This window comes from Anopheles coustani, chromosome 2 (genome assembly GCF_943734705.1).
Source record: "Anopheles coustani chromosome 2, idAnoCousDA_361_x.2, whole genome shotgun sequence".
Taxonomy (NCBI): domain Eukaryota; kingdom Metazoa; phylum Arthropoda; class Insecta; order Diptera; family Culicidae; genus Anopheles; species Anopheles coustani.
In genome coordinates this window covers 83,188,180-83,215,859 of record NC_071289.1, presented here as the reverse complement: position 1 = coordinate 83,215,859, position 27,680 = coordinate 83,188,180, and the positions used below count along the sequence as shown (strand labels likewise).

At 43.3% G+C, this 27,680-nt stretch overlaps 4 protein-coding genes across 4 annotated transcripts in view; 1 reads left to right on the top strand and 3 right to left on the bottom strand.

Moving 5' to 3' along the window:
* Positions 1-1,525: 1,525 nt before the first annotated feature.
* Positions 1,526-8,300, bottom strand: LOC131263805 (CTD small phosphatase-like protein 2). The gene is made up of 6 exons (XM_058266064.1): positions 8,174-8,300; positions 4,386-6,250; positions 3,824-4,212; positions 3,636-3,755; positions 3,463-3,565; positions 1,526-3,390 (listed from the first exon to the last, which is right to left on the bottom strand). Exons 2-6 carry the CDS (start codon positions 6,243-6,245, stop codon positions 3,325-3,327), a joined length of 2,538 nt encoding a protein of 845 aa, XP_058122047.1. The 5' UTR covers positions 6,246-6,250; positions 8,174-8,300; the 3' UTR covers positions 1,526-3,324.
* A 585-nt stretch (positions 8,301-8,885) lies between these two features.
* Positions 8,886-10,102, bottom strand: LOC131263618 (DNA polymerase epsilon subunit 4). Its single transcript, XM_058265847.1, has 3 exons — positions 9,655-10,102; positions 9,495-9,584; positions 8,886-9,429 (listed from the first exon to the last, which is right to left on the bottom strand). The coding sequence occupies exons 1-3, from the start codon at positions 10,049-10,051 to the stop codon at positions 9,164-9,166; spliced, it is 753 nt and encodes a 250-aa protein (XP_058121830.1). The 5' UTR covers positions 10,052-10,102; the 3' UTR covers positions 8,886-9,163.
* A 206-nt stretch (positions 10,103-10,308) lies between these two features.
* On the top strand, positions 10,309-11,012 carry LOC131264633 (uncharacterized). The gene is made up of 2 exons (XM_058266904.1): positions 10,309-10,420; positions 10,487-11,012. The coding sequence occupies exons 1-2, from the start codon at positions 10,374-10,376 to the stop codon at positions 10,902-10,904; spliced, it is 465 nt and encodes a 154-aa protein (XP_058122887.1). The 5' UTR covers positions 10,309-10,373; the 3' UTR covers positions 10,905-11,012.
* Positions 11,013-11,370: 358 nt separating this feature from the next.
* Positions 11,371-27,680, bottom strand: part of LOC131263898 (uncharacterized) — a 34,746-nt gene continuing 18,436 nt past the window's right edge. Inside the window, exon 2 of the mRNA XM_058266177.1 lies at positions 11,371-12,708. Within this exon, the coding sequence (XP_058122160.1) occupies positions 12,504-12,708 (205 nt within the window). The 3' untranslated portion in view covers positions 11,371-12,503. The remainder of the gene's footprint in view (positions 12,709-27,680) is intronic.

Genomic DNA, 27,680 nt, shown 5'->3' with positions numbered 1-27,680 from the left:
CTGACTGTGTCCCGGATTAATGCAATTAATGTTTTTGGTTTCCACTCATAAGACGTTCTAGAAACAGACCGGCGAAACCAAGTTAGCTAAACATTGTAGATTCGGTGGGTTCACAGTTTAGGATGACCTCTGTTTGCACAGCTATTCCTTTGAGTAGACTCTCTCTCTCTCCGAACGTTTGGTGTCCGGGGAAAATTGGGGAACCTTTCACGGTCTAACTTGCACAACAACCACTCTGATTAACGCCTAAGTAACAAATCAGTACCGACCACGATGGGGAGGAGGGGATGGGTAAATTAAGAAGGGTAAATTATTCCAATTTACCCGGGTTCATACGGGAGACAAACGAAATCCCCCGGTGGTGGTGTTAGCACATGCGTGCAAACGTGTTTATTGTCGTGTGTATTTGTGTAAAATTATTGTTTCGTGGACGCAGGAACGATTGTCGCCTACGGCGGAGAAAACTAAATTATGATACTTGGAAACGACGCTAAACACTCAACCGGATGGCGATAAAACAAGTAACTAAAACCTACACGCAAAGTATTTCAACCTAACGACAGTATTGTCAGTTACACTAAACAAAATTAAGAGACAGAAGAAAAAATCCCATCACAACCGTTTTCCGTTTTACAATCGGTTAGGAATGATCAAAATGGGCAGAATTCCAAACCGCACGATTTATTGGGGAGGACTTTTAATGCGAATTGATTGTTGAATTGGCTTTGGTTTCCCGCTAAGCGATTATAACACACAAACATAAACACACAACTAAAAATTAGGTGAATAAAAACCATGCACTAAATAAACAACACTGGATGAAACGTTTGGTCCGTGGGTTAAGACTGCTATCCGAAAAACTAACCAAAGGAAAATTTAAAAAAAACAATCATACACTCTTTTTTCGTCAAGAAAAACTGCAACTCTTCTCAAAGGTACACCTTTTCTCAACACAACTTCCGCATTCCAATGTACCCTTCGCTTATGATCACAATTTCAAATAATGCTTCTAGTGAAAGACTGTCTTGTGATATTAAGAAGCGGGTTTAAATCATGGTACTGATAATTTATAAAATTTTTAAGATTTTTTTAGTGTTTTCAAATTTAAAACCATAGTGTTCCATACCAACCATACCGAGCAGGGAGATTTTAAATCAACTTCAACGTATCATCTGATTAAAATTGTTGTAACGAATTTTACAACAGTGAAAGTAAAATATAATTTATCATTCGAGTACGTTTGTGACACACAAAATATGTTTTAGGAAAAGTTTTCTTTTATCTTTGTTTGGGTTATAGGTTCTCTATACCGCTAGGGACCAATTTTCTATACCGTTTCTCTTATTAGATCCAGATTCTTCGGTCCGTTTGTAAATGTTAAATCATAGCAAGCGTCATTTTCGGTAATGATGTTGTTCGGCAAACTTCGCTGGAACCGAAACGTTTCTAATCCTATGTCATATTTATAACTTCCACTATTCAGGTTTACAGGTTTGTCATCGCGAGCATAATGCAAAACAAGGAATGATCATTATAGAGAAATTAATGTTTTATTATTGTTATTATATATGAAACAAATCTCTTCAGTACAATGTCTTAAAAAATGTAGGTAAAAAGAATAGTTTGAAATGGAAGTTGAAAGGTAGCGGCAAAGGTGCACACGCTTAAGACACCCGAAAGCTCGATTTTGATTCGTGCCAACCAGCCCACTCGTAATCGTGAAGGCTGCCAAGAGAAAAAAAGAAGGAATTCGTGAGCCTTTCAGTGGCCCCGAATCGTCATCACTAACAGATTTGTTTCGCCGAACTAAAGAATCTCATTCTAACGAAGCAAAATTTAACAACTAGCAACTAGCGGACAATTGAAACGCACCACTAAGCATGCATTAGGCTGGCGGCGCGCGGAAAGGTAGCTTAAAATGGTGCTCTGTGTTTGATATCATTCATTCGTAACAAGTACATCAACATTTGGTGTAAAGAATGATTTCGAAAGAAATGTGTCCCGCTGACAAACACAACACAGTCAACACACACGAATAGCAGAGAGGGGGCAAGTTCGCTACCAGTATATAATATTATTTAAATTAAAGTCTCCTAATTCGTTTCCTTTCCGCTCTTATACAACACAACCCGGCTGCTGCTGCTGCTTTTCGTAAACATATCATACAATTACGTTGTACATCGGCTGGTGACGTTATAATCATGTGGTAATAAATTAAAAAATATGTTACGCACTATCATCTAATTGATATATAATATAAACCAACGGAAGAAGAAACATTACCATGTAACAATGTCGATCGTAATCAAATTCGAATAATCATCTTTTTACCTCTATCATCTACGTATTGCAATACAATATAACCAGAAATTTCACCATACAACTGAACCACTTAACCGACTCAACTGACTGAAGAATCCTATCTCAAGTTTCTCCTCACCCTACTCGTTCTTATTATCTCTCCTACACATAAATTGTTCTGTTCTGGTACCATTTTCTTTTGCATTTTATCTCTGTGGTTATGTTAAATATTACTTTCCATTCTTACAAGTACATTATGTGGTTTGAGTAAGTGTGTATTAAATATTGATTTCATGTCAGTTTTTGATCATTTGCGTAATTAATGCATCGGTTTCTACTAAGTTGCGTGAAAATTCTTCTCCGCTTCTTATGGCAATAGTGGGGCTATCTCGTTTGTTAATTTTCTGTCCAAACAAGTACAGAACGTTCAAATTAACCACCCATCAGCAAAAGCCAATTCTGTTCTGTGTCTTTTGTTTTACCGATAGTTATTTTGCCGAGCCTTCTCTATAGTGCGATGAATATATTTCGTTAAGAATCAATCAATTAGCTATGCTGGGCTATGCCGTTCCACCAGATTCAATTCGTAGGATATTTCATGTAGTAATTTCGTTCAGTTTGTTTTGAACATATATGCTTTGATATTTACTAGTTATTTAAAGATGTCCATTATAGATTGTTTGTTCTGTGCTTGTGCAAGTATCGTCTTCTTCGTCGTCATACACTTTTAAATGTAAACCATCATCCTTACTGCTACATCCTTTACACACTTTCGACGGTGATTTGATTCGCCGTATAATGCTTACTGTTACGAGATTTCTCCGTTTTAAACTAACCATATTGGGTAATACTACTAGAGTAAGAATTCAAAGGACGATAATAGTTTTTGAAAAAACACGATCCATATCGTGTGTATGTTTGTTTGCTGCTGCTTTAAAGGTGCTTACGTGAAGAATAAACTTGTCAAATTAACTAATCGCTTCCCGACGAACCGAACGTGCAGGTTGATGCCATTTCAACATTTTAGTCCGGAGGCAAGTACGAGAAAAGTCGGAACTTTTCACGAATATGCGGGCGAACATCTTCGCGCTAGATAAGATGGGGAAGAGAAGAACACAGTTTAGGCAATGGAAAGGCAACCAACTTTAAGCTCAATCTTACCATCTCGGCCAGACGCTCCAAAAAGGGAAGTATCTTCATTAACTCCGAATCGCTCTGATCGACGAACCAACTCTCAATTGGGATACCATTTTCTAACTGATAACTGTAAAAAAGAAGGAAAACCACAGAATTTAATTATCACTCACCCATCGGAATACAGATAACGCACTTACCCAAAAGCTTGCGGAGAATTGTCTATGATAATAGTTTTCGAAAGGTCCCTTCCGAGAATCGTCAAATCTTTAATGTAGTTGCCGTTGACTAGGACACAATGCTCACGGAAGAGACGGTACCTGTGTTGGTAGGGATTGGAAACAATATAAGTAACCATTTATCGCACAAGTTTCACCACTAGTCTTACTTGATCAGTCGTCGATCGGGGTCGAGCAGATTGAGAAGCTTATCGGCGTACACACGCTTCGAGGCGGTGAACAGAATCACCTCGAAGATCTGGGACACCTTCTCGAGAAACTCGCGGAAGTACGGCCGGGTGCGGACGAACACCGTATACTTGCACTCCTGGAATAGCACCGGGAACTTGAAGCTCGCATCGGACAGCTCCATCAGGCTGCAGTGTACGAGTGTTTCGTCGAGATCAAGCACGAGACTGAACTCGGGACTGGAGCGGGTTTTTAGTGGCAGGGCCGGACACTTCGAACGCATCTCGCAGGTCAGCGGTGGAAGATGCTTGATGAAAAAGTACGGATCGAACCTGTACGCCGATTCGTCATGTTGTCCATCGTTCGATTCCTGTGCGTTGTAGGGAGGAAAATGGAGTGAATTGAAAACAGGTTGCTATGATTGGAACAGTTGGCTTTTGTATTTGCGTCAGTCATGTTAAGAAGATCTTAGTAACCATAGTGCCTTAGTAACCACAACACCTTTCATATTTAAAGCTTTTGTTTATCAAATTCCACACTTACCTCCATCTCGATACACTCGTTGTTGTCCATTTGCATAGTAGAGCCGCTCTCGTCGCCACACATAGGAATCGTTTCATTGCACTCGATGTTATGGATCAATGATTCCTCCGACACCATACCTCCATGCTGCAGCTGCCCCTGTTGCCCATATTCTGGTAGGTAGGTGGCTCCTCCGCTCGACGAGCTAGAACTGGCCCCTTCATCCAGCATACCACCATCCAACGGGCCACCTCCCAGGCCCGACAGTGACGTGAGTGCTTTCAGATTTTCGATAGCTGTCGTGTTCAGGGACGAAAGGAAGGCCGACTCGTTCAGATTGTCTACGCCCGAGGAGGAGGTGCCACAGCTTAAATTGAGACCAGCGGCCGCATCGCCGCAGCTGAGTAACGCCTGCGTCAACAGCGCATTGTAGGAGAAATCATTGTACTGGCCCAGGTCGGTGGCGTTTTTGTAGTGTTCCTCGTCGAACATGGAAATCAGGTCGGAGGCAGCGGCCACTGCGGCTGCCGTCTGGCTCGGGGAGTAGCTAGACTGCGGCTGCTCTTCGTACCCGCCAGACAGCGAAGAACAGTTGCTGTAGGCGGCCGACTGGAAGTTGGACGATAGCGAGGAACCGGTCATCGATACCGCCAGCGACGAGCCAGACGACGAGGAAGCCGATGAAGAAGATGACGAGGAGGAAGAAGAAGATGAGGATGACGAGTATGACGAGAGCGATGACGACGACGTCATCGACGCCGACGGCATCGTCGTTGGACCGGATGACCCGATTGGTGAGTTGCTGAGTGGGAAGGAGGGGGCGATTACATCGCCAGTAAGATCCGCCGTAGACGTATCCGGTGCGATCGTGTCTGTGGTCGAGTCCACCTCCGGAACGACAACGTCCAGCGACGCCGCAGATATGATGATTGCACTTGACTTGACACAAAAGCCTCCGCCGGAGGTCGACGGTAGGATTGTATCCTCCCCGATTCCACCCCCGCCGCAATGTCCACTCGTCCCCACGACCCCAGATGTCGTTGCCTCGCTACCCAGCTCCGTCGTGCTGTCGCATTCTGTGATGCATTTGGAGTTGAATGGTTCCATTTCTTCTTCGCGCGATTGCGACGGAAGCATCGACGAAGACGAACTGATCGATGGAAGTGCCGGATGATGGTCCAGCAGTGTGTTCTTGTTGGAATCGTACGAAATGATGCCGAACTGATTGATGGCGTCCTCGGGCGCACCCAGCTCGTCGGTAACAATTTTCGAGCCCAACCCTCCCCCAACCGCCTCGTCGGTCGCTTCTCGGGAGGGATAGTTAAGACCGGGATCGGGCAGAACGTTTTGCTGCGGTGTCGAGGGAGAGCAGCTGTGATGGGTAGAGGGAATGGGCACCTCCACGAAGTGCTTCTGATCGATTACGGTGGACCCGTCGAACAGTGTGAGATCGTTACTATCCTGCCAGCAGTTTTCTTTACAGTCCTCAGGAATTGCCACTACCGGCTCCCGGCTGCTCGCTTTGCCACCGCTCGCAGTAGCCGTGGCGCGATGAGTTCGAGTCCCTTTGTACGTGCGCCGGGGACTAGCGACCCTGGTTGGTTTTGGCGCAACCGTAGGGGAAGGTGTCCCGTTTCTTGCCTGAGCCGTCGTCTTCGACGCCGCCGCCGTCGTGGTGGATGTGGTGGACACGTCCTGTCGACATCTGGGAACCGACGAGGAGGTGCCCGACGTGCGGCGTGACGACGACACAAGCTCTAGGGAAACACTCTTCCTGGTTCTCTGCTGGTTTGCCACTTTGAGTGATGATTTGAATTTGACCGCACTTCTAACACTGCTTGAGCGCAGACGCCGATCTCTAGTTTCGCTTCGCAGCCACATTATTTCTGAAATACACAATTGCCGAATTAGAATAAAAGCGTGATTTATAGGCACTAATTTAAAACAATACATTGCTGAAAATATTCTGTGTACTTTTCATTCTCGGCCTTCTTTAATCAACTCATAGCATCGACTCTATCGACACGGTGTTACCATAGGAATCATCATTATCATTGATCGATTTAATATTCGAATAAAAGAAACATTTGAAATCGCTTAAAAATATTACAACCGTCACCGTTGCGTTTGACAGTTAGAATATTCCGTCTTCTACAGCTTCTCCTGTTATTTCAATTATTTGGCGGCCGTACTATACAATCGGTATCGATGGTAGTGCGCCTGCTCTGAAGCGATACTTTGTCGCATCTATATCAGGGGTCGGCAAACCTCTGTTCGCGAAAACTGCTGCCGGCACCTGGGGAGCTCAAGTGTTTTTCGTTTATAAAAATAATAAATACGAAGCACCAATCTCAAGTATATTCTGTGTATTGTTAAACAATGATTATAGAAAATGAATTTAAACCAGTTAAATCTTGTTGAACATAGTCTTACGTTTTAAATGAAGACATATTTAGCATGATATTAATTTGTCATGCGTATAATAAAAATTTTTTTTTGCATAAATAGTTATAAAGCAAACGAATAAATTGCGCTCATAAAATAAATTCCTGCTTCGTAGAAAAATGTTTGCCAACTCCTGATCCGCATCGGCCGCTGGTCCAGCAGAAAAACATGTTTTTTCGTTTCTTATCCACAGAACACATTGTTCCGAGCGGCGTGCATCTACTAGTCGGTATGAAACGAGACAATCTAATAATAGAACTATCAACGTGAGTAATCTACGCAACCTCTCTTGCAATGCGCGCTATGCGAACTAAAATTCATATGATTTGTTGATTTTTTTATCTCGCCAATGCATTGTTTGTGGGCGAATATTTTATAAAATTTAAAAAGCTTCTTTTGGCCAAAACTCTGTTTTTCCTGTGTCGATTAAAAATGTTTGGGGCAATATTTCAAACCTAAGATTGAAATGTCGAAAACCCACTAGCAAACCGAAAAAATACTCCGGCCCAATTGCTTCTTTACGGCGCCAATTAACTTCCAGAGCGATGGAGAAATTTCACCGGAACTAAGTGAGAGCGGTGCACAGTGAAAATGCACCTATGCTGCAGCGAAAGTGGTGTGCATTGGACGAAGAATCAGGTGAAAAGCGCACACACTCGTGCACACGTTCACAGTCCACCACCGATCGCGGCAACAGATGAATCAAGTATGGAAAAAAGAGGAAGAAGGAAAATGAAATCTGTCGGCAGCGCACGGGAGCGAAAACGAGATACCAAAGAAGAGAAACCTAAAGAGCGAGAGCTAGCACGCAACGTTGGTTGTTGGAAGGAGCGTGCCGCGAGAATGCACCAAACAAAAACGACAAGATTTCTGTTTTTATCCATCTTTTCGCGGTTTGGCGTGCGAAATAAATACACGCCATTCCACACACATCCCGCAGCGGTCTTTTACCTCCCCCTCTACCTACTGAATGGCAAAGGAACCTGTCCGAACAAGCACCCGCTTCTTAAATCACGTTTGAGTTCGGTGCTTGGACAGATTTTTTTTCTAATTTTCATCGGCGCTTCCGCACGTACGCCACAGCTTCCTCGGCTAGGACAAAGCTTAGTTTCACGCACATCGTGTCGATTCGTTCCTTGCACACCCTACCCGACTCGAATGCGTGCGTTACTTACGACCATTCGTCCTAACAATAAACAAAAATTTGATTATAAACAAATGTTTCTGGTTTCAACACCCCCACCCAACCTGTGACGCGCACGGCATCAATTTTCGCGGCGAAAAAGACTCTTCCAAACAGGCAAATCGAACGATCGCAAATATTGCCACAAACTAAGCGTGCACCAATAAAACTTTGCACCTACCTTGCACTGCTTGCACTTTCCATCAGTTCAAAACATTTTCGATAGACACAACACAAACTTTTGCACCTTCTTTTGCGCTTTCACGCGAAGAGCCGAGAATTTTCACTGTTTTGATTTTCTAAAATGGCTACTCTTTTGACATCAAACTTCTTCCTGTTTTCTTCTTTCTTTTTCCTGGGGCTCACACGAAGCTCACAAAGTCATTTTTGTGAGTCTTTTCACCACAATTGAAAGCATCTTGGCCGCTCACAGCTTTGCATGAACACCTTGGTTAACTGCTGCCGAACCGGGTATCACTAACACAAATGCGTGTTTTATCACCAATCGTAGCACTCCAACCTTGAGAAAACAATGAATTCTATAATGTTTGTTAAATTATTTACTTGTTCTAAATTTCTTGCCTGTTTCTATTATTATCAGTATAAATATAAGCTTATTTTGAATGATCTACTCTGCACTAAACTGGGTTTACTTTCATGTAATGTTTCGCTCTCGCAAGTGCATTCTTTTAAATGTTGAACGTGTTGTTCAAGTTTGAACATAAATTAATTAAACAAAAACCCATAACAGCTTTACGTTGCTAAACTTTCACATTACATTAAATTAAAATTACAAATATATCGTATCCATTACTGGCCTACGTATTGATTGGAAAATGAAACCAGTTAAATCACTCTTCCACGTTTCATTACTTCCCGCAAGAAACAACAAGAAAAATTTACTAATGATGTTTATGAGATCTATGTGAATTATCGATAGAAAGTGCTCTGGAACACTGAACAATAATGCCTATCGAGTTTGGAGCTACAGAGGAAACTAAATTGGCTTTGCAACTACTCTTGAGGAAAAGTTGTAGAAAACCCGAAATAAGGATAAGAGTGTAAGTGTTTCGTCTTGCTGTTCGGAAGGGAAATCATGCAGAGCAAAAATATGAAAATAGTCGCCCTATGAATGTTCAACAAGATCGGTGAAAGAGGGTGCTGTTTATATTCAGTTATCTTTCATCATCCCTTCTAGAAACATTAGCGAATCAATACTTTCAATCGCTAACTCCACATCTTTAAGTCCCATCGTTTTTTTCTTAGAAGCTATCGTATGGGTGTAGGTATCTTTAGCCAGTGTTTGGACAAACAGTTCCGCAGCCTTTGTCACCAAAAATATCGCTTCCGCAGATACGATTCCTACATCTGGATCCAATTTCATTATTTGTTTCACGCGTGCCAAAGGAAACTGTGCCAGTCGTTCTTCTGAAAGTTCTGAAATGGTTTAGAAGAGGTATATTAACTAAATTCTACAAAAATCAGCCCTCGATCATACGTACCTTTGTTGGTTTTCGAAGCACTTTCTCCATCCGCCACGTCGATGGGTTCGCCCAATTCATTCAAAAGCTCATCGTCATTATCAGCAGATTCTGCGGTTGTTTTCAAAAGAAAGTATGTTGTAAGAAGTTAAATAGTAATAGAATCATTGGTAGAATGTACCTTTGTTGGTGCGTTCTTCCTCTGCCTCCATCCTTAAATCTACAAGTTCGGTTTCGAGTTCGGCCTCGAGGTCAGCTTCGAAATCAACTTCATTTTCAGCTGGTTGTTTGACCAAATTCGGAACCTCCGCATCCGTGGTACCGCTTTCTGGCTCAGATGCAGTCTGCTGTTTTTCACTGTGCTCCCCAAAGTCCACATCCTCGGAAAACACAAGGTCGGGTGTTTCATTTTCAACCGTGTTATGGAACTCTTCTCCGTTGGCTCTTTTATGTTGGCCTGTTGGCTCGTTGTTCCCAATAGTGTTTAGCTGGGAAGGTTCAGCAGCAATTTGTGCTTCCCGCAAGCTTGTGTCGTCTTGAGATGCAAACAAATCTTCGGAGTTGTGAGCTGTTTCCATTTTTCCAAACAAATTGTGTCGAATCGTGGCGCCAATTTACAACTGACAATAAAAATACACAACAACAATACGAGCTCTGTTCGTGTCGCTCTCTGTGACGGAGAATAAAAAGAAATGTTTATAAGGCAATGGTTGAATTCTTACTCTTTGGTTCGCTTCGGCATAAAATTAAGGTGAATACAAAAAACCAATGTATGTAATATTGTAATAACCTTGCATAAAAACCCATAACAAAGTGCTGTCATAACATTGTGTAATTTAGCCGCAAAACATAGGTCTTTTCATCAAAGATCTTCATTAAAACTTGGAATATACAGTAAAAATGGCACAACTTTCAGCCTGTGGTCGATTATTACCGTTCCTCAAGCAGTGAGTATAACCTGTGACACATGGTAGTTATTTTCCATATGATCCATTGATTCGTTTTCTTTCCAGCACTAATTTAAGCATCCTGCTGCGGCAATCGGTTAATTTCTCACAAACCGCTAGCCTCCGAAGGCAGGAAGTTCCGAAGGAAGAGGTAAACAACGAACCGATCAAATACTTCGGCAGCCAGGCATCCCGATGGACGGCACAGCGAAGCCGCAGTGGCCCCAAAGGTCAGGACGTCCCGTGGTTCCAGCCGTACGTGGTAAACTTCAGTGTTGCGATTTTCCTCATCTACTTCTGTATTTTACGCGAGGAAAACGACATCGACGAAGGATTGGGACGATCTCTTTTCGAGCATGTGCCGGGTTTGGAAGAGCAGCAATTAATTATAAGCTACCATTACAACAAAGAAAATGGTCTATCGACAGCGGACATCGAAAGGCGAATGCAAGAGCTTGGAATGAATTTCGAAGCCGCCAATTGAAAAGAATATTTAAAATTGTATATTAAATGCATAGATCCTATAATGATGAAATGGATACATCAACTGCGATAAAATAAAATAGTGAACCTAACACAGTTGATAGAATTAACCATCACTTCATTTGCAATTGGTGCTATTTTTAAAAGTCAATTCCTCGAGTTATGATCGAAATATGATATTTAAATTAACTGTATTTAATTTTCAACAAAAGCACAGTAAACAATTTAACTAAGAAAAGCATTTAAAAAATCTAAAACTTTTCTTATTGTGCTAAAAGGAATTGACAAACTACCCCAAGTTAAAAATATATTACTTACAAAATTCATCAGTAGAAAAAAATATTTATTACATCATAATCGTACAAAGTGGACGAACGCTTTCAAACATATTTGTGCATACTTACGTGGGATTCTTCAACAATAACTACATCAATCGGTTTGTTTCTACATCATCGATTGGGTGCGGTTTTGTAAACTATATTTTTATTTGCCTTTGTGTATACTTCACATCATTGTCTACTGTATTGTACACTTACGAACTAAATGCGGGGTATGAAAGTCATCATGTATCAATAGTTTGAATTATAAAAAAAGGAAGGAAAGGCTGCGGAAGTAGCCGTTTCGTAGTAATAGTAGTATTTGATTTGCATGCCTATACACGTCCGTAGGGAAGCACTTGTTTCCCTGCCCACTGATCATGCCTATAAACTAATTTGTAGTTGCTGCTAGCAAACATTAAAACGATTGTTTAGTCACCATTTTGGTGTATGTGCTTCGGCAAACGTTTGCTATCCGGCCGACTGTCTCCGATGTTGCGATTCGTTTGACCTCAAATGACCAAGTTACAGTTTCTTCGTTCATGCACCGTAACAGGCTAGGTAGTCTATACTATTCATATAATTTATATCCTCGCATCAAATGTAATGTGTTTGTTCCTTTACCATTTCGTTCCCACGGTTGGCATCAGAAACGAAAAGCAAACATTCTTAATGTCTATCTTCAACACTTGCCATATAAACCATCAAACTTGAACGACAAAAGAAACGAATTGAATTTTATTATGTGCAGAAGTGTTAAACTGACGGAAGGTTAAACTGGCTACCGCTACGGTGATCCATGCGGGTCAAAACGGGGAAATACAAAACTTACATCTTCCCTTTTCCATCTGATCTTGTTGATGTTACTTGCAATGGATACGGTGTCTGGGTTTTATGTTTATGAAAATGGAAAATCTAAGCTGCAATATTTCCACGGCACAACCCGATCGATCAGAAGCGACCACCGTTCACCTTCCTTCGTGCTCTGTTCCTAGCTCTGGATGATTGCTTGCCTTAACCTATGGACCGTTCCCAACGAGTGCAACGTGACGAAAGTATCCTCGCAGTACTGTCGTCACGCTTGATTCGTTCGGGACGGGGGTTTCCTCCGAAGAGGATCTCTATACGTGTAATTGCTTTCAATGTACTGTGGAAGAAATAGGCAAAGTGATAGCAAAAACGAGTCCCTAGTCGAAACTTCAAGCTAATGAGCCTCGATCAATAACGGAACGGTTTTAGGGAGTTGTCGATGTCGATGCCGGTGTCGCAAAGTCGACGTTCTGCTACGGTAGCGCCTCGTTGCGTTCCAGTTGGCCATTTCGAGCCATCCGCAAACCAATCCAATCCAGGAATACGGTCCCCTTTTTGCCTATGTTGGGCCCCGGCTTGGGTTTGTTTGCGGCCAGCACGAAACTACCGAAATGGGGGATGGGGCTGATAGTGTGGCTCCGCAGATAATCGATTACATTCCGCTCGTTTGCCGTCGATCTGATTTCGCCGATGAGTTCCGAATGTACCGGAGGGGCCGCATGAAAGTAAATGAGAGAAGAAATGATTTCAAATTAGTTAAAATTCCTTACACACACGCACTTCACAATCATCATCTTGGGGAAACCATTCCGAGGCTCACCAAAGCGTTGAAGCTAAATGAGAGCGCGACGTACGCCAGAAATGAAATTAATCCCCCCGGCCCGGTAGCAATATCTTCACGGTCATGGTAGGGGAGCGCAATTCGAGACGCATTTCCACGGCCAAAGGGTGAGCCAGCCAAACCGTTGCCAAACGATCGTACGAATTTGTTGATCGCGAGCAGTGACGGGGTTTTGAGAATATTGAGGAATATTTCCTGTCGTACTTCGAGTTAAAAGTTTAACTAGACTTTAAAGAGGGTTCTTATAAACAGCAGAACTTTGAAAATCTCAAACGAACTTTAATTTGGTTATTGTAAAAGATAGAGTTAGCTGGCAGAATCGGTATCCAAGCTGCTTCACTGATTGGTAGTAGCAAAGTTTAAGATTGCGTTTGAATAACGGTTTCAACTACATTAGTGTATGTAATTGTAGGAATTTATGAAATTCAAAATGAATGGAAAATGAAAGCATAAATTAACGAATGCAGGTATATGATTCCAATCACGATTGGTACAAAATCGATGAAATTAATTGGCTTAAGCAAAGTATCACTGAAATACGATTGGGACCATTTTTTACAAATAATCATAAGTTAATTTAATAAAAAAATAAGAAAAGATTGTTGCTTGTGGGTGGTAGTGGTTAAAACCGACATTGGCGCAACGGGTTTCCATTCGAAGGAGAAGGAGGGAACAAAAGTCGGTACGATCGGTGAGGGAGTGGAGGGAAATTTACAAAATTCACGCACGAGTGTTTAAATTGAAAAATAATTTTGCTCCAGCAGAAAATTAATGAGTTTTCCTTTATTCGATCTTAACCGAACCGCCGCCAGGTTCATCCCCCCGCGCTCCGCGGCCACCGAGCTCGGAATTATTGTTGCGGCATTTTCCACCACCACCCCGTTCCACCGTCGTAGGGCCCACGATTCCCGGAATGGGCTACGGGCACCACAAATCCACCTCCTCACCACCCATCCTCTCCCCGAACGCACACCGACACCGCACCCCATCGCCATTAAGTGTGACCATTGAACCGGGGCGCGCGGGTGCCTTTATTAATGGGTGTCTTTTCCTCGTTCTCGCTCCTTCTCTTGTCCCCCCCACTTTCTCTCTCTTTCTCTCTCGCGCCCTCTTTCTCTTCATCATTCTCCGTTCCGTTGCATCCCATCCGTGGTCCGGGGCACTGATCGACCGCGTCCGTGGTAAAATTCTTCTTTAATTTATGCTTAAGGGCAGCCGCTGTCTCATCACACCCACCCATCCCGGGTACTCTCCAGAGCCCAGCGCGATCGTGTCCAAAGCCAACTGTGTTCCGTTCGTGGTGGTGGTGGTGGCTTAAACACGGCCAACAACATCTCCTATCAGCTGCTGCCGGTCCCGCAGAACCAGATCATTATTGGATCGGCCGGAGGAGCCGGTGGGTGGCGGTGGTGGCAAACCATCGGACAATACCGACCGCGAATGGGTGGTCAATTGGTGGCGGGTACGGGGATCCGAGGTATCGATCAAATTCCACCCGAGTCCGGAGCATTCCCAGTTGTTGATTTCCCAGCTCGATGATGCTCGGGGTTTTTCTTTATTTGTTTGTAATGTTTTATTTAATCTGATTACTTCCATTGCTATCTTCCGATTCAAACACGATGCACGTCTCGCTGGAAGCTGATAGTATGCTTGCGTGCAAATGAAAACGTTTAACCACGGCGAAAATGGTTAGCAGAGATGATCAAACGGGGTCGAGGTGGAGTGTTGATAGCCGTGCTTCGTCTATTTCAGGCTAATTTTCGTTTCCGAGATCTTAATCTAAAACTAACAGCACCGAAGATAGGTACAACCCATTCGGACGGATGAAGCTCACCAAGTTGTTTTACATCTCATCGCAACCGGGCAACCGGCAAAGGGCTGCAAGCGACGAAACTAAAACTGAAACCAGGACCTTCAAGGCCGGGGAAAATGGACGGACGGACGGGGGGGCAGAGGGATCGAAGAAGCGTGCAGAAATTATGAGCCGATCCTTAATGCCACTCGGTCAACCACATGGACCTACTGCCCTGCCCCGCACGTCACGCCCGGCATTCGCGCTCCCCTTTCCATGGGGTTTCGCATTGCCCCGCGGGCTGCAAAAGTGCATAATTCACCCCTTCGTAATAATATGCACCGAGCCGATATGGTGTGCGGGAGATGGCAAAATGAAGCATAAATAATAATAAGCAAAAATCAAAGTCAAAGCACTTACGCGGGCGGGAAAAGCCCTAAACGGTGGAGGGAAAAATGCAACGGAACTGGACAGAAAACCTTCTTTCCTTCTGTACACACACAAACACACACAGGCATATATTGGATCGTTGGTATATCTTTCCCCGCTCGTCAAAGGTCACGTCAACGTTGCGGATTAAAATCGCACCAAAGCGAAAGAGTTACGAGTGACGGGCATGGGTGAGAAAAGTAACAAAATCAAAAGCGGAGTGATGCAAAAGAAAAAAAGAAACAGGAAAATCCGAAGGAAAACTGCACGGGTAGGTAGGGAGCGAGGGATGGACGGTAAGAGATGGTAATTCACAAAATAAAATCCCCTGGAAAAGGGGACCGAACGGTCGGCCGGTCCGCGGTTGCGTCCGGGGGGCAACACAAGCCCCGCACTAGGATGATTGGTTGGTTTGTGGTGAAAATAAACGTAATTACCCCGGTGGACAATTATTCCGGCCAGCGCCCATTGGCAAGCGACGAACCCGGTGGGACGTTGAAGCGGGAAAGTGCCGTGCTTCGGGGCCTTGGAGGCATGTCGGGATGACGGGGTAACGTGATCCATAACTCAATTCGCTTGCAATGATTTTTAGAGGCAGTTTTGCTTTCATTGCTTTGTACTTTAACCGACCTGGTGTTTGATACTTCAAAGTGATACTTAGTTACAATGTAGAAAAATATGTGATAGACATGTTTTGTTGCGTGATTTTAGAAAATCATTTAGATTCTAAAAATCATTTACAGACTGAAGAAACGTCATGCAGTTTTTCTGAGCTACCGTTTAATTTGATAAACAAACAAAATTGTAGTTTCATTCCTTGTCGATTCTCACTCCAATTTTGATTTCACTGATCATGATTTGCTTTAAGTCACCATCTCAAAAAATCAAAAAAGAAAAATATCACCAATAAATTAGTTTATTACATACTATAGTTTTTTACACTCTTGCTATTCAGAGTGTATATAGAGTATATGATATTATACTCTTCAATATATTTATTTCTCTGGGGATGTATTTGTAGTTTTTCTTTAAAATAGTTGTTAAACATACAAATATGAATCAAAATCATTCCATAAACCTTATTTACTATGATAAATGAACAATCATTAGCGTTGTTTGATCCATAAAAAAACACCATCAGTCGTCTAAAAGAAAATCAGATTAAATAGTAAAATTACCAAAATTAAATGAAGTCTAAGATATACTGATTATTTTAAGTAAATACATAGTAAAGTAATTTTTAACCAATCCAAACAAACAGGCTAGAGAATCTGCCTTGAATCTGAATTTGAAAGAAAATTCAAATAAAACTAGATAATAACTGCACTTCCTTCTTCTCGATCAGCAAGGAACCTTACAAAAGACAGAACTTTATGTTCTTTTATCAGCAAAACATCCATATTTAAATGGTTCAAATGAAAATAAAATTCAGGTTAAGTGAAATCTGTAAATAATCGTGCTTTGAGCAAAACCCAAAGTAGAAGAAAAGGAAGTTGAGCGTATATCTTGAAAGCTTTAAACTCAAGACTACAAAAACACATGCGAAGAATAATTCCTGCCAGGTTGATTACCAAACAAAGAGACGGCAAAATAAGTTAGCTGGACCAACGTTGCTTTTTTTCTTTCGTCCCGTTTCCAAATTGAGAATTTTCTTCATCTGGTACTGGCGTTGCGGATCAAACACATCCCTTGCTCGCCTGGTCACCACGGTAATGGGGTGTGTGCAAATGAAAAGCAACGATCGCAATGCGACCGGACGGGCGGAGAGAGAACAGAAGCTTCCCTACGCCACTCGGTGCAGTATCATTGTCACACGGGACCCGGTTTCGAAGCTCGAAGAACCAAACACGAAGTTAATCCTTTAATTTTGCATTAATCTTACCATCGCCGCGACCGACCCCAGCACCACCGCCACCGAACGGCACAACACCACCATCATTATATGGAGGCCAGTCGCAGTTGCATTCGCAGAGGCAGTCGAATAATGCTGGCCACCATGTGCAGTCCAACAGCGGAGGTTCACTCGCACAAGCCCGTCCCGGTCCATCCGTCTGTCCGTTCGCCGGTGGAATAAATTATTCCAAAACCATAAACGTATTCGGTTCAGCTGCCCATAAGAAACCTTTATTATCGGGCATTTCCTTATTTTGCCATGTTGGATAAATCTGGTTTTACGTGTGCTACACGTAGGTCCCGGTGCGGTGAGGTCGGCTGGTGCCCGGGTGGAATCCATCAACTTCTTACTTATTTCAAAATTATTGTAAACCGCTGCCACTCATCGGTCCTGTTTTGTGTTTCCCGATTTTCCCGGCCCAACGTTCGCTCTTGTGCCCGACCGGGGTTAGTGGTGAACTTCCCGCGAGTCGCATGGAAGGATTTGAGGCCGCAGCGAGCACACAGTGTCACCAGGAGGAGATAAACACACGGCCTGGGTCCTGGGTTTGTCGAGCTTTTCACGATCAGACCTATTTCATGTAGGAGGTGAAGGTACGCTAAACCCTCTAACGAAAACTTTAATAATTTATCATCTGATTCGGAAAATAAATTATTAAAAGTAACGCAAACTGGTGCATAGTGTAACCAAATATGAAAATAAAATAGCTTATACGCTGTTGTCTATAAAAAACGCTTAGTAAAATGAACCATAGGCTGTCCGTTTCACAAACACGCAGCCAAGGGTTAAGGTACATAACGACGTACACACCAACATGGCACCGAATCGTGGCCGGGGTCGTACGAGTCATTATTGTTTTATGCTTCAGATTTCGTGCCCTCCTTCGAACCGTTCTTACACGGCATTTCCCAGTGGGCGTTCAACGGGAGGCGATCACTCCACCAATAGTTGATCAGCGTTCTTCGGTGGGTCGATCAATCGCTTCCACTTCCCATCGATCGTGTGCGTAACCCCGATCGGCTACTGGAAGTCCTTCACCGAATATCGACACCAGATTGAGGGATAGCCACACTGCATTTTTGTGAGATGGAAATTTCATGATTGAATTACTCCATTTTGTTTGAATTTTATTGAACCATTTCTCATCATTATTTTTTCCACAAACGTGTCCATTTGTTCACCACAAATTCCAGTTCATTTTAATCGACCAAAGAATAAGTTATTTTTTAACCATCGAAACGTTAGTCTTGTATCATTAGATTATGTTAATTATGAGCGTCGTTAGAAAATAAACGAAACTGAATCTCCACCACTCGCACCATTCAATTTAAATTCTCACCGAGCGTGAATTTCCACGACCCTAGTTCCGTTTTCCCACCACAACTCCTAGCCCGATATCGTAGCTGCTCGCAGTATTACTCGCAAAACAAAGCCGCCGGTACGACACGACGTGGGGCCGCGTCCCGCGTCCGCTGTTTCAGCATCGATTCGTCGATAGTTTAGGACAAGATTTACAGGTTCGTTCGCACAATTCACAGCTCCTCCCAGCTCCCGCTCATCCCGCCAGACCGGCCGCCTCGTCGGCAAGCGTCGATGCGTGATGCGTTAAGCAGCATAAATCTTGCCTTCGATCCTTCCCATCCCATCTCCCGCACCGGTGCGCCTGTATGTATTTATACACGTTTGCATTCGAATATAAATGCGACGCAACGGGACGCAACGTGTGTCGCGCGGGGAGACAGGCGGGGGATTTCGCCGCGTAAAGCGCAAGAAAACGACGCAAATCAAGCACGGGCAAGAACTGACCGTACTCCGTAAGGGCATAATAATGGCCATCTTGCCAGTGGTTTCATGCCGACCGGGAGGATCGCACCGATCGATCCTGGCTCTGACAATTCATCGCCAGCGATTGCATTGCAATGAGCCTTGGCGGGCGCATCAGATGGCCACATGCGCCTTTTTCCGATACCATTTCCCCTGCCCCACTTCGCCACGAACTCAATATGTAAAATAGTTTTTCACCAGCCCCCAAGTTCTTGCACCCCCACCCCTCCATTACGGACGCTTTTCGCCAGACGCTCCTTCTCGTGGAGCCTTGATTATTTATATTTTTCTCGCATTATTTCTATATTCTTTATTGAATTATTTTATTTCCATTGTATTCCGATGCTCGCGAATGGCGAAGCTCGACCCGCCGGACAGTTTCCTTCGAGCCCATATTACAAAACCGAACCGCTTTTGCTTCATCATTTCCACCATTTTCACATTTCATTCTCCCCAAATCCTCCGCCAAAAGGTAGTCGAAATCCAATGATTGCGGGAACGGGCTAGCCGGCAGATGACAGAACGGCCAAGCATATGCAAACCCCGGTCTGCGGTTTTCGGTTTTTACGAAAATCTAATGAATATTGATGGTCTAATCTCTTTTAGCTCTACGCTCATTATGCGCGATAGTTTGTTTGACAATTGTTAGAGTGATGAATTTTGTATTTAAACAAAAACGGATAAAAGCAAGAACGCAAATGGTTGGATAATTTTGGGAAAAAATTAAACCATACTCCCGGGAAACAAATGCACCATGAATATTCAAGTACGTGAAACTGATTGGTAAAGTGGATAAAGATGAGTAGTGATCAATCTTAGGAAGAAAAGGCAGGCATATGCAAAGATCCCATTTAATTTATTTTATTTCGTCCTATTTCGGAATGAAAATGGGAAACAAAATACTAATTGATGATGAAAAAATAATCCCAGACCTACGTTCTCATAAGATTATGTAGGGTTTATTTTGCTTATGTACGATATTTTCTACGTTTTCCATCCGTGATTATTGCTTCAAAAATTAGGGAAATCTATTTTACTGTGAGTTTTTTTGTACCAATTGATCTTTTTGTTTGAAACTGTTTTGTAATGAATTCAGGTAGTAGAAGGGTTTTAAACTTTACTTTTTTCGGCACTGACGTAGTATGAAAAAGGAAAACAATTTTTTTCGAATATTTGTCGACAAAAATATGAAATCGAAAGCACATACAAAGATTTAGTAAATTCTTATTGAACGGGATACGACATCTATGTTGTTTTTAAGATTAGCTAAAAAACAGATTTGATTCAAAAACTGATGTTTGAAATGAACTAAGTCATAAATACTGGAGTAGTATTATAGTTACAGCCATAATGTGTTATGATGCTGACACGCGAATATAAGGTTTTCGCATTTAAACAAGAAATAGTGCCCTGTAATGCAAAAATTTGTAAGACCCACAAAATACTTTTCAATGCATATTACAATGCGATATTTTAAAGTAATGAAGGGAGTGCAGACAGCAAAAGGCACAACCAAAGCATATTAGTCCTCGTCGATCGCAATCTTTCCACATGATGGTGGTGGGTGTACTTAGGCCCGATTGACCGAACACCGCAACGCCTGCCCGTCTGGCGGCGACGAATCCCAAACAAAAAGTAAACCGGCAGGCCACGTTCGCCCTCGAGGTCGGCCAGGCGAGAAGAAATTTAACGCAAAACACACCGAAAACGTCCCTGCGCGGGCCCCCAGTACACATGGTAAACTTATTTCGATAATTATTGAATAATAAATTACACCTACAGGGTCGTATTATGGACGCGAATCGATCCGGCAGGATTAAGCCAGCAAAAGCCACCATGCTCGCCGGCCACGGACAAGAACAACGGAGCCACAACGGCAACAATCTGCTGCTCCTCGGGGCCTGCAGTTTGGAGCCGGGTGGCTGTGTTGGTTGTAGAACGGGCATCGCTGCATCTCCCCGGAGCAAGTTTGCCATCACCGTTTTTTTTTTGGTCCGTTTTTCACCTGCGCAGCTTGTTTTCTGCGCAAGCCGCACTATGGAGGCTTCAGAAGGAAAGACATGTCCAAAATGAGACTATCATTGATACAATAACAATGAGCTTTAGTACTCTAACTATTTGTATGCTGTTGAAAGCCCCGAGGAAGTCGGTTAATTTAATTCACAACGAATTTGCACATCAATCATGACATATTCCAAACAGTAAATGTATCCAATTTACATCTTTCAATATTATCATGCAATATAGATAAGATTTACAACACAAACAGCAGCTATGTACCCGAATGTTTTTCAGTCAAGCATAGATCGAGACCATTTGTTGGCAATGTAAAAATATTACAAATTTTGTCCATACGCAGATTTAGCAACATCTACTGTGTACATCCCCTGCGAATAAACCGTGATCAGCTTTGCGCGTTCTCGAGTGCTTGCGGAAGGATATGCAGGCAAAGATTGCAGATACGCCGGCTGATCATACCGGGGGGGGTTTGCTTTCCTTTGCCGTGGCGCGGGCCCCGTTGCCGACAATGATTTCTCGCGCAAAAATGTCTCGCACCGATCGGCGGCACGTCACCGTTTTCTTCTTCCCAACTATTTCCACCGATCAGCAAGTTTTTTCGTACCGAAAAGGAAAAAAAAACCGCCCGAAACATACCCGCATGATGGGAAATAAGAGTACCGCAGATTAAATAATTAACGTTCCAACTTAATTGCGAATAAAATTAGGAATGTGTCGCGATGCGATCGGATGCTTTAGTTTTGCCTTGTCGAGCCCCACTGATCGGGAGGTGTTGGAGAATGTTTACCTTAATTTAATTATTTGAATGTGAGAAAACACATTTGTCCAAATGATAATATGATAGAAGGCACTTTTGGAAAAGTAAATCGTTGATCTCCAGCGGTGTGGCGATTAAAACACGGCATGAAAGGCGGTAGAGTATAAGGAAAGTTTTACGAAAAAGTAATGATATGAACAAAAACAAGTCACAAAAGTAAGCAATTGAATTAAATTAATCTAATTTCTTGTTCGTTTGCATTCCTTCTCCTTCACTTAAGTTTTGTCTAGTCCTTTAATAATCCTTCCAATAGAAGTTTATTTGAACATTTTCAAATGGAATAGAATAGCTTACGGCGATCTCTGTACTCTGTACCACAAGAAGATTGGGCCTCTAATTGAAAAGTCATTTCCGTCCAATGTATCACTCGTTACCATTTATTTTCTACCGTTCTGTTACGTATCGGGCACATAGATTTGTTCAATTAACATCGTACGTGAAGAATAACTGCGCTGGAAACCAAGGGCGGAGTGGAACAAAAAATGGGAAAACGAAAAATGACCAAATCAAGCGTAAAATGAGAGCATCCGAGGGGGATGCTCGGGATTTCGGTGCCCGCTCGGACGCTAATTGCAATCGCAAACACCAGAACCGAAAGCGCTCCAGATTTGACGAGCTCAGGGACAGATTTAACTTATTAATTTGACACAACGGCTGAAAAATAAAGTAACGTCACGTACGTTACACTGGAGTGAGGCAAGTAGCGCACAATGGCGATCGGAACGTGTGGTGTTGAGGCAGTTGAGGACTCTAATCGGGTTCGGAAATCTTCTTGCCGAGCCAGCCGTTGGAAGCTAATTTACATTACAGATTATCGACGCTAATTGATATGCGGATATTTCGGTCCACTGATGAACCACGTGATATGCCGTCCGACACGTTGGCTGGGAATGGGGTAGGGAAAGGAGCTTGGTGGTGACGACTCAAAGAGAGAGAAAGAGAGAGAGGGGGAAAAAACGTCCGGCCATCCCGGTCGGTATGATAATTGTACATTGTAAATATGCCCGAGTGAATCTGTCTCTAACGCGACGACCGTCGGAGATCAGAACGGAGATGTTGGGTCCCTTCGGTCGCGGGAGTGGCCACAACCGAGTTTTTCCACACCGCCAACAGACGGCGGTCTGGTGTCGGACAAGCGAGAGTCCGAGCGCAAATGCAACAAACCGACGCAACCGATAAGACCTTATTTGTGCGTTCGTTTGCTCGTTTGTTTGCCGTGTTGTGGAACGACGTGAAAGCAACGAGACACACACGCACGGCAAGTTGCATCCGAGATCCGATAAGCTTCGGGAGAGTAAAGAAGGAAACCTCCCCAAAAACGTATATTAGGATTTATGCTAATTGCGCCGGTTGGCGGTGGGCCGGAAGGGGTCGGAGCGCATGGGACGATGGGATAAAACAAAACCAAACCGAAAGAATCAACAAGACCAGACGGAACCACCTTTGACACAGAAGGATGCTTGTGAGATGAGCTTCACTGTAGTAGCCTTGAGGCCGGCGCACGGGGTGGGCGACTGTTGTGGTGATGACACAAAAGAACGAAAGGGGGGAAAAAATGTCCGGATGCTGCTGTCAAAAAGTGACATGATCTGTTCCTTGTCGCGGTGACACTGACGGATAAATTCTAGATTTGGACTGGAAGATCAACTGTGGGGAGTTTTGCGGACACCACTGTATTATGCAACCGAAAATTAACAAATTATTTCCAGCAACCAACAATCAATAACTCTTTTCTGTAAAATATTTAAACTGTTCAGTTAATGGTTCTTAGGCAAGCCACCGTTGGCTACCATTATTAAATCTATGAATTCAAGAACTCGTTCGAAGCATACGTCTTTCAAAACCTCCCACCACGACGGTGAATATTACATGAATAACGCAACGCCAAAGATTTACATCGATGTTGTTATGCAGACAGAATGGAATGAATTAAACGAATCCGGGTTGATCCGCATTAATTCTTAAATTCACCTTCACTAACGAATGGGTTCATTGCGAGGCGAGCTACAAAAAGGGCTGAGATTAATAAATTCACCAATAGCCCCGCGACGACAGAGACAAATCCCCAGACGCGGAAAACACAATTCCACAAGCACTCCTCCTTCGCCCGGAGGTCGAGAGGTATGTGTGTGTGTGTGTGGTAGTTGCAACAAAAGAAATCCAATTATAATTTCGTTCATTTCTTCCTCCCCCGTCAACACTCTTACTCGGGGGAGATCTACGGCCAAGGTAGCTACGAGCTGTGGTAAGAAATCCGATTCGCGACAAGAATTGTCCTTCGAGTTGGCAGAAAAGAGCTAACGACACCACATACGTACAGACACACACTCTGGAGCTGGCTCCTGGTCGCTTAACGTCTCGGAAACGTCCGATGTTTCAAGCCATTCCACACCTTCCCGGCGTAAGTTTGATCCTCGAGGACGGCCTGCAGAGGAATGCAGGAGATGGCGTGCGGAAATGCTTTGTTTTCGCGCTCCTGATTTTTCCCATTCCGCTAATCACCACACACGGACGGATGCACAGGATCATGGCGAAAAGCAAAGTGGACGAATGAGAAAAGCATCCCCCGACGCTCGATAAAAAAAAACCCCCGTTAGCTCCCGAACCTCGCGGGGCGGCTGTCTGTCGGACTTTGATTTTTGGCAGTCAGCCATCAATTATCAATAAATAAATACTCGTGGTGCATCTTAAGGGCGGTGCATTTCGGGACCCACGCTGCAACTACAACGCGTTCGGCTACCGCGCGGGAAAGGCGAAGCGGGACAAGATAAGTGAAGAAAGAAAAACAAAAACCGAAGCAAACGCTCCTTTCGTCCAACAGGGTCATTCATCGGGCCAGAAGACGGGAGGTATTATTAAAACGGGTCGAAAAGGATGTCAACGAATCGATGAATGGAATCGTGGATGGTTTACAATTCACTCGCCACATTATTCACGGCATCAAAATGGCGAATAATGGCATAATATTAAGCCGCGCACCAAAAATGGCAGCGCTGAATAAAGAAAGCTGATGAGTGTCCCGTTTTTTTTCATTTATCAGGTTTCCGAAAACCGACTGTGCGACTCCGAAGAAAGGGGGTTTTTTTTGGGATAGATTTTCATCATACCGTGATATGAAGTTTACTAAACTAATTAACAATTTAAACCTCAACAGTTTATAACTTCTTAACGTACATTTCGAAGTGTAGAAAACATAATTGAAAAACTACAACCGATTCCCATAAATCTGGTGCTTTAAACGAAATTCAAAACTTACGCTGAAAGGCAACAAAATGGCTGGTCCTTAGTAACGTAAACAAAGGAACCATCAATTAAAAGGCAGCAGCATCGTACCAAAGAAGGAAAAAAAGCACGCTGCATAAATTTAAAACGATCATCGAACGCGCGGAAGGCGCATACTTTGATGCCAGGCTAACGGTTTCTCTGTAATTAATCATCCATTTGCAGTTTCGTGGAACACGTTTCGGTGGAAGGGGTTTCATTTAATTTATTCCTTTTTTTAATGCATGCACATACACACACACGGGCAGTGAGACTCACGCAAATCGCGAAAGGAACCGCGAAAAAGGAAAACGTACACAATGGTTGCTCCAAAACCAGAGCATCACTTCCTATCGACAGACAGAAAACTTGCCCTTTCATACCATTTGGTTGCATTTTCGCGGCATCACGGGATGATCCTGGCAGGAGCCGAAAAATGTGTGAATGGAACCGTTTGGGCGTTCGAGGCGATTGACGCTGGTTGGTTTATGCAGGCGAGCGAGGCGAAGCCGTCCATTGAAAGTGGACCGCTAATTAATCGATCCTTCTGGACGGATCATCAGCTCCGAAGGCGCATTCGGAACGAAGGAAGATAATAAAAAAGAGGAACACACACATTATGCACAAAGAGAAACACATTGGCCGAAGAATGCGAATGAATCGGGTAATACTCGTATACATAAATTCTAAAACAACGAAACAGCGAACACATCCAACGTGCGCTTGTTTAATCACCCTTTGTTTTGGAAAGCTTGTGGCGAAGGCGACATCACAAAGCAAACCAGAATTCTTGCCAAAAACAACAAGGAAGTAAAAAGGAGACGAGAAGATGCCCCATATTACTTGCCCCCAAAGGATGGACCGTCCTTGCTTCTTAGCGGGTTGAGTTTTTTGTGGTCTCCATAATTCCCTTTGGTCCTTACTGCTCCTACCTTCCCCAAAAACGTCGAGCGCCACTGTTTAAGCCTTCGCCCATCTTTAAAGCCGTTCAGCTCGATCGCTGGCTGTGACAGGCTCATTTCGTCGTTCGAGTTCTTCCTGCCGGAGCCCGGTGGACGTGTGAGGATGTTCGCCAGATCAACCAGTTTAATTTATTTGGCCTCAAACGCCCCGTTTGATCCCTTTCTCATCGCTTTAGCAGGAGGGGAGCAGCGGGTGTAAAAACGGAAACCGTTGCAAGGGAAAAATCTCCGAATATTGAATGAACTTTTATGCCAAAGTAAATGACACAACGGCTTTTCCATCGCTCGCTGGGAAGAGACGATTTAATGGGCCCGTAGGGTATTTATTTGCCTTTTTCCGGCCAAGCAAAAGACCGTTTTTCTTGTTGTTTCTGGGTTGTTTGACATTCTGTTCAACGCTTCCAAAACCGAAAAGCAAAAGTCAAAATATAGCAAATGCGCTGCATTTAAAAGTGCCCTTCCTGTTTCGTTCTAGCTGTTCCCTTTATCCCTTTTAAAAGGCTGGGCAGTGGCAATGGTTAGACCAACTCAATTCAGATTAAACATGGCTTTTCATAATCAACGGATTGATAATCGTAAAGCTTGCTTTTAATTAAATATAGCCAACCTCTAAATATTCAGATTTATTATTCAATTATTATATCAAATAGTATTTGATTATTTTGCTTGATTTTAAAGGCAGATACTTGGCTGAACCAATGAAACTAAACATGTCCACACCTTTCATATTAGTACCATAGATGTTATGTTTAATTTGACATCGTTACTAACTAATCGGTTTATCCATTTATTTCGTACTCTTTTGAATTGTCACTAATTTTTAGTTTTAGTTGTTGCTTGTCGATTTTCTGTTTCACTGATTTTTTTTAAATTTAAGTATAACTTCTGTAGATAAATTAAGAATTCTGTAATTAATTTCAGTGGAAGAAAATTGTTTGCGTTCGGTTTACTAGACGAATATTGTAAACAAATTACACCATCTCTACGTTTTTGGACCATCAATATCGCAATTTGAATGCAACAACGGACGCTAATAAAAAAGAAATATAGTCATTGTAAATTATATATGATTTAGCATTCCTAACGTAAGCTTAGAATGAATTTGTTGTTTTCTATCTATGATTTGGGTCATCTTGCTTGTTTAAGACCAGGCAAATCTTTTTTTAACATCCCCGCGAATCAAACACCATTTTTCGATCTCCAAAAATCGTTTCGGGCTTCCAAACAAACAATAATACGGGCCCGGCCCATTAGCTCGGCTCGAAACTCCTTTCGGAGAAAGTATGATTACACGGTGCTGCACGACGACTACGGAATGGAGTGGAGTGAAAGGAGCGCAAAAATCTCTGCCTTTAATTGAATTAACGCGTTTGAAGTTTTAATCCGCCCTTTCATGGGAGGAACTATCAGATCCCGGGGTCTCGGAGCGAGGCATAAAATCAAAAACATTCCTCCGCGCCACGGCCGGGGTCACAAAACTATATCAAATCATTACTAACAAGCCCTCGTGAGGCTCCGTTCGCTGCCGTCATCGGCATCGGGGTGTGTTCGTTCGCATTATCCCGGAGCCCTTCTTCGGGAGAAGAAGTTTAGGTGCGGGTGTGTGCGCGCGCGCGCGCGCTTTCCAATCCCTCTGCCCAAAGGAAGCAAGGGGGGATAAGGGGACAAGAATGAACCGTTTTCCCCCGGACGGCCAAAGCAGCTTTTCCGGAGGTCGCAAGGGGGGCCTGATACCTTTTTTTCTGCCCTCCATCATCGCAACCCTTGCTGACCGCTTCGCATGATTACGCCGAGGCGGATCGTTCGTACCG

Coding starts and splice junctions, on each gene's coding strand:
- LOC131264633 (XM_058266904.1), top strand. CDS start 10,374: ATGGCACAACTTTCAGCCTGTGGTCGATTATTACCGTTCCTCAAGCA. Junction 10,421..10,486: donor TTATTACCGTTCCTCAAGCA/GTGAGTATAACC, acceptor TTTTCTTTCCAG/CACTAATTTAAGCATCCTGC.
- LOC131263805 (XM_058266064.1), bottom strand. CDS start 6,245: ATGTGGCTGCGAAGCGAAACTAGAGATCGGCGTCTGCGCTCAAGCAGT. Junction 3,756..3,823: donor CCCGATCGACGACTGATCAA/GTAAGACTAGTG, acceptor CTACCAACACAG/GTACCGTCTCTTCCGTGAGC. Junction 3,391..3,462: donor TGGAGCGTCTGGCCGAGATG/GTAAGATTGAGC, acceptor CATCTTATCTAG/CGCGAAGATGTTCGCCCGCA.
- LOC131263618 (XM_058265847.1), bottom strand. CDS start 10,051: ATGGAAACAGCTCACAACTCCGAAGATTTGTTTGCATCTCAAGACGAC. Junction 9,585..9,654: donor GGAAGAACGCACCAACAAAG/GTACATTCTACC, acceptor AAACAACCGCAG/AATCTGCTGATAATGACGAT. Junction 9,430..9,494: donor TGCTTCGAAAACCAACAAAG/GTACGTATGATC, acceptor AAACCATTTCAG/AACTTTCAGAAGAACGACTG.